At 44.3% G+C, this 11,780-nt stretch overlaps 1 protein-coding gene across 1 annotated transcript in view; it reads right to left on the bottom strand.

Moving 5' to 3' along the window:
- Positions 1–5,779: 5,779 nt before the first annotated feature.
- fgf24 (fibroblast growth factor 24) overlaps positions 5,780–11,780 on the bottom strand; it is a 127,043-nt gene continuing 121,042 nt past the window's right edge. The window contains exon 5 of the mRNA XM_043700927.2: positions 5,780–8,905. Within this exon, the coding sequence (XP_043556862.1) occupies positions 8,639–8,905 (267 nt within the window). The 3' untranslated portion in view covers positions 5,780–8,638. The remainder of the gene's footprint in view (positions 8,906–11,780) is intronic.

Genomic DNA, 11,780 nt, shown 5'->3' with positions numbered 1-11,780 from the left:
TCCTCCCTATCTTTTATCTTAGCCTGCTGGACACACTCTCCTCATTCCTTGGATGCTGCCTGACCTGCTGCGCTTTTCCAGCAACACATTTTCAGTTGAGAATCTTAAACCAGAGGCAAACAATTGCCAGTCTGTGGAAGCAATTCTCCCTTCAAATCCATTCCATGAAGATTTGCTCTGATGAGCTGCCTACAGATGAAGTGTCTTTCTTGAATGATTATTCCACATCTTCCTCATTGGTCATGCCTTGGATATAACAACTTCCAAATATTTATGCAATATTAATTCCTATACAAGGAGCATTATTCTATAGATTGGCTCTGATCTAAGTGAATGTCAGAAATCTCAAGGGGCCATGTTCTAACTAGGTAAAAACAATGACTGCGGATGCTGGAAACCAGATTCTGGATTAGAGGTGCTGGAAAAGCACAGCAGTTCAGGCAGCATCCGAGGAGCAGGAAAATCGACGTTTTGGGCAACAGCCTTCATCCTTTTGCCCGAAATGTCGATTTGACTGCACATCTAATCGAGAGCCATGTTCTAACTGAATGATGGACAGTCTTCAGGGGCTGTCATCGAACTGAATGATGAGGAGTTGAGTGTCGGAGTAGGGATGTCTTGCTGCAGTTATACAGGGCCTTGGTGGTCAACACCTTGAGTACTGTGTGCAGTTTTGGTCTCCTAGTCTGAGGAAGGATATTTCCGCTATTGAGGGGGTCCAGCGAATGTTTACTAGACTGATTCCCGGGATGGCAGGACTGACATATGAGGAAAGACTGGATTGACTCATCTTATAGTCGCTGGAATTTAAATGAATGAGGGGGGATCTCAAAGAACAAATGATAAGTATAGCACAGGAACAGGCCCTTTGTACATAAAATAATATACTGATCATCATGCCCTAACTAAACTAACAAACAAACCTCCTGCCCTTATTCAGTCTGCATCCCTCGATTCCCTCCCTATTTATGGAACAATCCAGATGCCTCTTAAATGTCACCAATGTGCCCACATCCACCACCTCTTCTGGCAGCGCGCTCCAGTCTTCTATCACTCTCTGCGTGAAAAACCTCCCTCATCCATTTCTCTTCGGCTTCCCCCCTCTCACATTGAACATGTGTCACCGAGTAATTGAAACTTCAACCCTGGAAAAAAGCCTCTGACTATCCACCCTATCTGTGCCTCTCATAATTTTGTAGACCTCTTTCAGGTCTCCTCTCAGCCTTTCCAGTGAAAACAATCCTAGTGTTTTTAACCCTTCCCCACAGCCAATGCCCTCGAGACCAGGCAGCATCCTGGTGAACCATCTGCACTCTCTCATCGGAATATATAAAACCCTGATGGGACTGGACAGGCTAGATGCGCCAAGAATGTTCCCGATGTTGGGGAAGTCAGGAACCAGGGGTCCCAACTTCAGAATAAGGAGTCAGCCATTTAGGACTGAAATGAGGAAGAATTTCTTTGCTCAGAGAGCTGTGAACCTGTGAAATTCATTCCCACAGGAAGCTGTTGGGGCCAGTTCATTCGATATATTCAAGAGAGAACTGGATGTGGCCCTTCCGGCTAAAGGGATCAAGGGATATGGGGAGAAAGTGGGAATGGGAAACTGAAATGGCATGATCTGTGTTTCTATCAACAGACTTGAGAGGCCATGATCTAACTAAATGATGAACAGTTTATTGTGGAGGCAATTGCCTCGTGGTTTTATTGCAGGACTATTAATGCAGAAAGTCAGTCATGACCTGGGGAGCCAGGTTGAAATTCCGTCGTGGCTGATACTAGAATTTGAATTCAGTGAAGAATCTGAAGGAAACTACCATCCTCATCTGGTCTGGCCTATATGTGACTCCAGGCCCAGAGCAATGTGATTGACTGTTAACTGCCCTCTCGACAATTAGGGAGGGGCAATAAATGCTGACCCAACCAGAGACACCCACATCTCGTGAATGAATTTTTTTAAGGAGTCTCATGGGTCCATGATGTCAGAGGCAGGTTCTTTACACAGAAAGTGGTATGGGTGTGGAATGCCCTACCTGCTAACGTAGTCAACTCAGCCACATTAGGGAGATTTAAACAATCCTTAGATAAGCACATGGATGATTTTAGGATAGTGTAAGGGGACGAGCTGAGAATAGATCACAGGTCGGCGCAACATTGAGGGCCGAAGGGCCTGTTCTGCGCTGTATTGTTCTATGTTCTATGATCTAACTGAATGATGAACAGGCTGGTGTTGCTGCCTGTTTTTATGGTCTGAGTTCCTGGGAATGTGCCTTCAGCACTTCCCTTTACTTTGAAAAAATGAGGACTGCAGATTCTGGAGTTCTGAGTTGACAGTGTGTTGCTGGAAAAGCACAGCCGGTCAGGCAGCATCCGAGGAGCAGGAGAATCGATGTTTTGGCCATAAGCCCTTCATCAAGAATGAGGCTTGTGGACTGGGGCTGAGAGATAAATGGGTGGTGGTGGGGTGGGTAGCTGAGAAAGTGATAGGTGGATGAAGATGAGGGAGAAGGTGATAGGTCAGAGGGGGGAATGATGAATAGGTCCGGAGGGCAGTGTCAAGTTGGAGGCTTGGGACCTGGATACTGTTGGGGGAGGGGAAATGAGGAAGCTGCTGTAATCCACATTGATCCCATTGGTTGCTGGGTCCCAAGGCAGAATATGCAGTATTCTACCTTCAGGCGTCGGGTGGTAACGGTTTGGCAGTGGAGGAGGCCCAGGACCTGCATGTCCTTGACGGAGTGGGAGGGGGAGTTGAAGTGTTCAGCCATGGGGCGATGGGGTTGATGGGTGTCGGTGTCCCAGAGATGTTCTCTGAAACAATCTGCAAGAAGGTGTCCTGTCTCCCTGATGTAGATCCCAGATTTGAATTCCCTTTACTTTGCTCTACTCCCAACATGAAAACACTGTTCAACAGATCAACTGTTAAGTGCAGCTTCTCAGACCTGATACTCTATGAATTGCAAGGAGAAAAATATTTGAAACTGGTCTCAATCAAGATGCATGACCATCAGGTGCATGTGATGACTGAACTAAAAAATGAAATGCTATTTGCTGGTGATTATATTTGCAAACCCAGCAAAATAAATGGGTCTAATTATTGGTGCGTTCCAAGCTGGTGCTGGGTTGGAGTTGGTGCCCACAGTCCTATTAATGAAAAAAGAATCTGAATTGACTTCCATGTAATCAGTGCCCTCTCTGCACAGAATGTGATTGTTTCCCTGATGTGCTGGGACAGCATTAGTCAGCACTTTAGCCTCTGAGTCAGAACATTGAGGTTTTAAGTTACCCTGTGAAAGCCCAGCGTAGAAAGAAGGGAGTGCCACACTGCTGTGATTGAAGTGCGGGGAGGATACCTCATAGAGCATTGTAAAGAACTGCAAAACAGTGTCTTGGCTAAGAATTATACTTCGACCAACAGATGAAATCAGATTATCTGGTCATTATCCCATTGTTCTTTGCAAAGTCTGGCACTGGAAAAACCACAGCAGGTCAGGCAGCATCCAAGGAGCAAGAGAGGCAATGTTTAGGGAAGGACCCTTCTTCAGGACCTGATGAAGAGTTATGCCCAAAACATTGATTCTCTTGCTCCTTGGATACTGCCTGACCTGCTGTGGCTTCTTCAGTGCCACATTTTATCAACTCTGACTCTCCAACATTCTGCAGTCCTCACTTTCTCCTATTTGCAAGGTCTTGCTGTGTGCATATTGGGTGCTGCATATCAGGGTGGCTTGAAGGTCTGAAAAGATGCTACGGAATTGCAAAGTCTTTTATTTCCTTTCACATTTTGCCCTGTTGAGGGAAGGATGATAGAAATCAACCAGGGTGGCATGGTGACTCAATGGTTAGCTCTGCTGCCTCACAGCACCAGGGACCTGGGTTTGAACTCACTCTCAGATGACTCTCTGTGCATTCTCCCTGTGTCTGCATGGGTTTCCTTTGGGTTCTCCAGTTTCCTCCCACAGTCCACTGTTTAAGAAAGGTGGTAAGGACAAGCCAGGGAACTATAGACCGGTGAGCCAGACATCGGTGTTGGGCAAGTTGTTGGAGGGAATCCTGAGGGACAGGATGTACATGTATTTGGAAAGGCAAGGACACATTAAGGATAGTCAACATGGCTTTGTGCTTGGGAAATCATGTCTCACAAACTTGTTTGAGTTTTTTGAAGAAGTAACAAAGAGGATTGATGAGGGCAGAGCAGTAGATGTGATCTTTATGGACTTCAGTAAGGCGTTCGACAAGGTTCCCCATGGGAGACTGGTTAGCAAGGTTAGATCTCAGGGAATACAGGGAGAACTAGCCATTTGGATACAGAACTGGCTCAAAGGTAGAAGACAGAGGGTGGTGGTAGAGGGTTGTTTTTCAGACTTGGAGGCCTGTGACCAGTGAAGTGCCACAAGGATCGGTGCTGGGCCCTCTACTTTTTGTCATTTACATAAATGATTTGGATGCGAGCATAAGAGATACAGTTAGTAAGTTTGCAGATGACACCAAAATTGGAGGTGTATTGGACAGCGAAGAAGGTTATTGCAGATTACAACAGGATCTGGACCAGATAGGCCAATGGGCTGAGAAGTGGCAGATGGAGTTTAATTCAGATAAATGCGAGGTGCTGCATTTTGGGAAAGCAAATCTTAGCAGGACTTATACACTTAATGGTAAGGTCCTAGGGAGTGTTGCTGAACAAAGTGACCTTGGAGTGCAGGTGCATAGCCCCTTGAAAGTGGAATCGCAGATAGATAGGATAGTGAAGGCGGCGTTTGGTATGCTTTCCTTTATTGGTCAGAGTATTGAGTACAGGTGTTGGGAGGTCATGTTGTGCCTGTACAGGATATTGGTTAGGACACTGTTGGAATATTGCATGCAATTCTGGTCTCCTTCCTACTGGAAAGATGTTGTCAAACTTGAAAGAGTTCAGAAGAGATTTACAAGGGTATTGCCAGAGTTGGAGGATTTGAGCCATTGGGAGAGGCTGAACAGGCTGGGGCTGTTTTCCCTGGAGCGTTGGAGGCTGAGGAGTGACCTTTTAGAGGTTTATTAAATTATGAGGGGCATGGATAGGGTAAATAGACAAAGTCTTTTCCCTGGGGTCAGGGAGTCCAGAACTAGAGGGCATAGTTTTAGGGTGAGAGGGGAAAGATATAAAAGAGACACAAGGGGCAACTTTTTCACACAGAAGGTGGTACGTGTATGGAATGAACTGCCAGAGGAAGTGGTGGAGGCTGGTACAATTGCAACATTTAAAAGGCATTTGGGTGGGTATATGAATAGGAAGGGTTTGGAGGGATATGGGCCGGGTGCTGGCAAGTGGGACTAGATTGTGTTAAGATATCTGGTCGGCATGGATGGGTTGGACCGAAGGGTCTGTTTCCATGCTGTACATCTCTATGACTCTATGTGCAGTTAGGTGGGTTAGCCATGGGAAATGCAGAGTGATAGGGTAGGGGATGGGAGTGGGTGGGATGGTCTTTGAAGGGTCAGTGTGTACTCAATGGGCTGAATGGTCTGGTTCCACACTGTAGAGATTCTATGATTCAGAATTCCTCTTGGAAATAATACACTTGGAAAGGTTTTCACATAAAGAATAAATAAAGATTAGAGTTACATAGCGGAGGTCCCCTGCACTGGTTAAAATCCCTGTACTCAGGAGAGTAGAGGTTAAAATTTTGAGACAAGTTCAGTGGGGTGGTGGGAGTGAGTTGTTGTAGGATAACCAACCACAAGGAGACCTTTGCGTTTCTCAGTCCAAAAAGCATGAAACAGCACATCAGGGTTTTTCCATGTAATCCTCATTCTTTAATCATGAGGCCACATTAATCTCCTGACATTTTATTTCAGGTACAGATGCAATAAATAGCGATCCTTATAATAGTCATAGAAATTATTTTCATACACTTTACATTGTATATAAATGAATCAAGCTGCCACTGGAAACTGTTTTCCAAGCCATGGTTTTTGAATGATGACTGAGATGGTAAACTTAAGGGCGATCCGGCCTGGTGGTTCCAATGATAGCAAGCCACAGCATGACTCTATCAGTTCAATTCCAAACCCACCAGTTCAAATGCTTTCATTGTTTGTTTTCCTGTGTCCTTAATAGAAGTGCTGACCATTGCATCAGTTCTCAAACCAAAATAACTCCCTTAATACATCAGTGTCCATTTTTTATACCTCTTTTTATGCTGACATCAGAAATAAACCTTTTATGCTGCTGGTTTTCAGTACTTTTAATAGTACTTTTAAGCACTACCATTATTTCCTCAGGAGTTCTTCACAGCATCTATGTAGAATAGCATAAGACCAACAGGTCCAGAACTTATCAACAGTTGGCATCCATTTTGGAATGGCCTTTTGTCGTAAGCAAACAGGTGACCGAGAAGCAGCTCTGCGTTCAGGCTCTGGGCCCGGGGCTCTCCACTTCTATCTGCTTTCTTTGTTTTTCTTCTTACTTCTGCTCTTTTCTTTTGCTCTTTTATTTAACTCTTTGAAAGATTTTCTCAGAGTCTTCGGCAGGGTGAGAGCAGCTTGGCCTCCTGAAGATGTGAGGCAGCGGCAACAACAGAGACAGCAACAATGGCGGCTTGTTCCAGTGATCGGTAGAGCATACCCCTGAGAAATCTTCAGGCCAGGGCTAGGCCCAGGGAAGTAAGACTTTAAATTCTGGACTTGCTCATTTTCTGTCAGATAGGGACTTTAAGATCTGGATACTGTTCTTTTTCTTTTGGCTCTGTTTCTTGAATTTCTTCTCTTGTTTTTTTTTTACATTCTGGCTTTGTGTTTTAAGATGGCGACTTTGTACACTTTTCATTGTACTCCTGTACTTGAATACAATAAAATCTAATTCTAGTTTTGAAGATACAGCAACAAGAATCTTCCACTTTTCATACTGTAACCTTTCTAGCAATCACCATTTATTGGACACCTTCCCAGTTAGCCCATTGATCACCTTCGGAACATGCCTAGAGTACAGCCTGTTCTTGAGGCTTATTCCCAAGATCTCCTCAGTGGAATCTTCCCTCCAAACAGCTCAGCAATGTTTATCACACAGTAATATTTCGGTATCCTGGCTGGCATTATTTCCATGGGAAAACCTTTTCCTCTGAGGACAGTTGGTCAGTCGTTCCACTGACTCATTACCAATCCACCCATTACAAGCGGTCCCAAAACATGTGATCGCCTGTTGTATTTGCAGAGGACCTTGTCAGACGAAAGGTTCTTTGTGAAGTTTAAAATTACACACAGGATTGACTATACCTTTTCCTTGAACCCGACTATTCCACAGCTTCAGCATAACTGGGCAAACTTGAAATTAGTTGTCAATATGAACGGATTTTTAAAAAATCTCAAGTTCAAGAGTCACTAACAAAATTTGAAAGATAAGCAATAATGTCTTGCTCTTAACCCAGCCTTGATTTATCATTGATCACATTAATGTAAATAATAATAATTGAAAGGAGATAATATAACTAAAATGAAAATTGTACATATTTTTACAGATACTGTACAATTTATTTTCCTGAATTAAATCTAAACGCTAATCAAAGAGAAGAGGGTCATAAAAAAGGGGACCATTTCAGCAGCGTAGACCAGAGACAAAATGTTCGACCGGGACCCGTGTATCGGTTTTTTGTCTTTGGGAATCCTCGGTGAAGGGTCAGGGGTCAGAGTGCAGGACACCATCAAGCTGGGAAAGAAGGCATGCACAAAGTGGTCATTTGATGATGTGAGGTTTGGCTTTAAAGATCCTCAAGAGGAAGGAAAAAAAGGCTAATGGTTGAAGGAAGGTCAAAAAGAAGCAATCAAACCATCCTGAGGCAGATTGAAGGGGAAGCTTAGTGTTACCACCTGGCAATCTCTTTGTGAGTTGACACCAATTACACTGTGGGGCGGGGGGGTGGGGGGGTAGGTAACAGGAGGGAGAGGGAGTCGGATTTCAGCCAACACATTTCATCACTTGTGGGATAAAAGTATTTCGTAAATGTCAAATTGCTTCTAATGCTACCACTGTTGCAAACAGTACGTCACCTCAGTACTTTACAGATCAACACACACTCCCAGCAGAGAATAACATCCCATGTGGAAGGATGCAATTTAGAATTGCATTATTGGGTTGTTTTCACAGTTCAAGTGAGCACAGTCTATATATGATATATATAAAAAAAGATGAGCCAATGCACCTCTACCCCCAACCCCACCCTTACCCATAAACTCCAGCCAGCACTGTGTGCCTCTCTCTGGATGCTTGCATTCAAATCTGGATCAAAACCAAATGCCACAGAAAATAAGACTTTTTTTCTTATGATTTCTGTCAAGCTTTTAAACTGCAGCCTAGCTGCAGGCCAACAAGAGGGGCCTATTGTTATCAGGATCCTGATGAGAAATGGCCATTTTATAAATAACCCTTACACACACACACACACACACACACACACAGACACACAGACAGATAGACAGACAGACAGACACACACACACACACGTACACACACACAGTCATGCCCAGTTTCCCGTTAAATATAGGTCAATTCAGAGCAGTTCCTTTCATGAGTATAAAAATAAAGTATCTTTAGTTTTCAAAAAAAAACCCCAAACACAAATATTTATCCGAGGCAGCCAGCAGACTGATAGAGGTCCCCTAGGTCCTAGCTGGTCTTGTGGTGTCGAGCTCGTTTCGTCCTTTTAGTGACTGTGGTGTATTTGAAAGGTCTATGGTGCTCCCCTTTGTCTTTGGGGGGTCTTTTCATGAAATGGACCTCCCTCTGGTTCTGCTCAGTTTTCGATCCTTTCCTGGTCCGTCCTTTCCTGGTGAAGCCCAGGTACCAGCCCTTGTACTTGGCAGACATCAGAGCAGTGTAGTTATTCTCCAGGACCTCCTCCACAAACACACACTCCCGGCTCTTCCCATTGAGCTAGAGAAGGACAATTAAAAAAAAAGTCACATAGGATATTCATCGAATCCCTACATTGCAGAAAGAGGTGATTCGGCAGTCTGCACCAACCCTCCAAAGGGCATCCCACCCAGACTCATCCCTGTAACCCCACTTTCGCTAAACCACCTAGTCTGCACATACCAGAACACAATGGCAATTTCCCATGGCCAATCCACCAAACCTGTACATCTTTGGACTCTGTGAGGAAACCAGAGCAAACCCACACAGACACAGGGGAAATGTGCAAACTACACAAAGACAGTCGCCCCCCCCCCCCCAAGGCTGGAATCAAACCCAGATGCCTGGCATTTTGAGACAGCATGTTAATTACTGAGCTATTGTGCCACCCAAGTATTGATTACGCCAACCTACGAAAGAATATTCAGAGTCTGTTGAGGAAAGGAAAACATTAAGTTATTTTTCCCTGGAGGGTTGGAAGCTAAGGGGTGACCTTGTCGAGGTATGTAAAATCATGAGGGGCATGGGTAGGGTGAAAATAATCAACATCTTTTCCCTGGGGTAGGGGAATCCAAAATGAGAGGGCAAAGGTTTAAAGTGGGAGGGGAAAGATATAAAAGGGACCTAAGGGGCAACTTTTTCATACAGAGGGTGGTGGGTATATGCAATGAGCTGCCAGAGGAACTGGTGGAGGTGGGTACAATTACAACAATTAAAAGGCATCTGGATGTGTACATGAATACAATGGGTTTAGAGGGATATGGGCCAAATGTTGGCAAATGGGACTAAATTTGGTTAGGATATCTGATCAGTTTGGACAAATTGGACTGAAGAGTTTGTTTCCCTGTTGTACATCTCTGGAACTCTATGAGTACAATTGAAGAAATATACTGTAATTTTATCTTGCTGTAAGATGACAAAAGAGAAAGATTATGTGACATTGAATGACTTCCTGTGATTGTGCATACAGGGTTTTATTACCATAGCAGACAGTCACAACTATCCCCTGAAACAAGATCACATCACAGACAGCTGGAAAATTAAAATGGTCATTGGTCCTCGAAGGCAACTAAACTTTCGTAAACCAATACAGAGAGGCTTGGAGAAACTCAGCAGGTCTGGCAGCATCTGTGGAGAGGGATATTGTGAGTCTCATATGATTCTTCTTCTGGAACTAAGGAGATTCTGAAGAAGGTCCTAAACTTGAGAGTAAATCTATTCCATACCATCTCAAGTTTAATAACGGCCTTCCTATAGAAGGCTGACTAGAATTGAACTCAGTATTCTAAAGGTGGCCTCACCAATGTCCTGTACAACCACAACATGACATGCCAACTCCTATACTTAATGTTCTGACCAAGGACATTAAGGAAAGCATGCCAAATGCCTTCTTCATAAACCTGTCTACCTGCGACTCCACTTTCAAGAAACTATGCAGCTGCACTCCAGGTCTCTTTGTTTGGCAACACACCCCAGGCCTTTACTTGATTTCGCTGCTCCTTGGATGCTGCCTGAACTGCTGTGCTCTTCCAGCACCACTAATCCAGAATCTGGTTTCCAGCATCTGCAGTCATTGTTTTTACTTTTACTAATAACTGTATAAGTCCTGCCCTGGTTTGCCTTGCAAAAATGCAACACCTCACATTTATCTAAATTAAATCTCGTCTGCCACTCCTCAGCCCGATGGTCCATCTAATAAAGATCCTGTCGTACTCTGAGATAATCTTCCTCGCTGTCCGCTACACCACCTATTTTGGTGTCACCTGCAAACTTACTAACCTTAGACCTGTATTGACATCCAAATCACTTATATAAATGATGAAAAACAGCAGACCTAGCGCCGATCCTTGTGGCACATCACTAGTCACTGGCCTCCAGTCTGAAAACAAACCCTCCAACACTACCTTTCCCTTCCCAGTTGCCCCTTGATCTGATTGGCTTGGAGGAGCTATTTGAGGGAGCAGTTGAGAGTCAACCACATTGCTGTGAATCTGGAGTCACATGCAGGTCAGACCAGGTAGGGACCACTGATTTCCTTCCCTAAAGCACGTTAGTGAACCAGATGGGTCTTCACAACAGCAGTTTCCTGGTCATCATTAGACTTTTAATTCCAGATTTGTATTAGATTCAAATTTGACCATTCGTGATGGGGAGATTCGGACATACATCCCCAGAATATTATCCTGGAGCTCTGGATTGTTAGACCAGTGACCACAATGCTTCCCCATGAACTTTAAAATTTTATGATGATGTTAAAGGCAAAATGCAGCAAACGCTGGAAATCTGGAACAAGTACAGAGAACGCTGGAGAAACTCAGCAGCTCTGGCAGCATCGGTGGAGAGAGAAAAAACAGAGTTAATGTTTTGAGAATTGACTTCTACGGGACCTTCTTCAGATGTGCATCATTGAGATACCTTCTGGGGAAGGTGGGAAATGTATAAGAATAATGGGTTGCACCTGAACTGGTGGGGCACTAATATCCTGGGCAGGAGATTTGCCACAGCTCTTCGGGAGGGTTCAAACTAAATTGACAGGGAGATGGGAGCCAGAGCTACAGATAAGGTAATGTAGTAGGTAGTGAACAGCCAAATACAGTGTGCAGAGAGTCTGTGAGGAGGGATAGGCACTTGATAGGGCAAAGGTGCATTCAGTGTGATGGGGTTGAAGTGTGTCTATTTTAGTGCAAGCTTGAATTGTAGGGAAAGGCTGAACAGGCTAGGGCTATTTTCTCCGGAGCACTGAAGGCTGAGGGGTGACCTTATAGAGGTTTATAGAATCATGAGGGGCATAAATAGAGTGAATAGCCAAGATCTTTTCCCAGGATTGAGGAATCCAAAATTTAGACGGCATGGGTTTAAGATGAATGGAGAAATATTTAAAAGGGACCTAAGGAGT

The sequence above is a fragment of the Chiloscyllium plagiosum genome, unplaced genomic scaffold (assembly GCF_037043375.1).
Source record: "Chiloscyllium plagiosum isolate Xiang-an unplaced genomic scaffold, Cpla_swu_hap1 HiC_scaffold_1, whole genome shotgun sequence".
Taxonomy (NCBI): Eukaryota; Metazoa; Chordata; class Chondrichthyes; order Orectolobiformes; family Hemiscylliidae; genus Chiloscyllium; species Chiloscyllium plagiosum.
The sequence above is the reverse complement of the archived record's forward strand: the minus strand, read 5'-3'. Positions and strand labels throughout refer to the sequence as shown.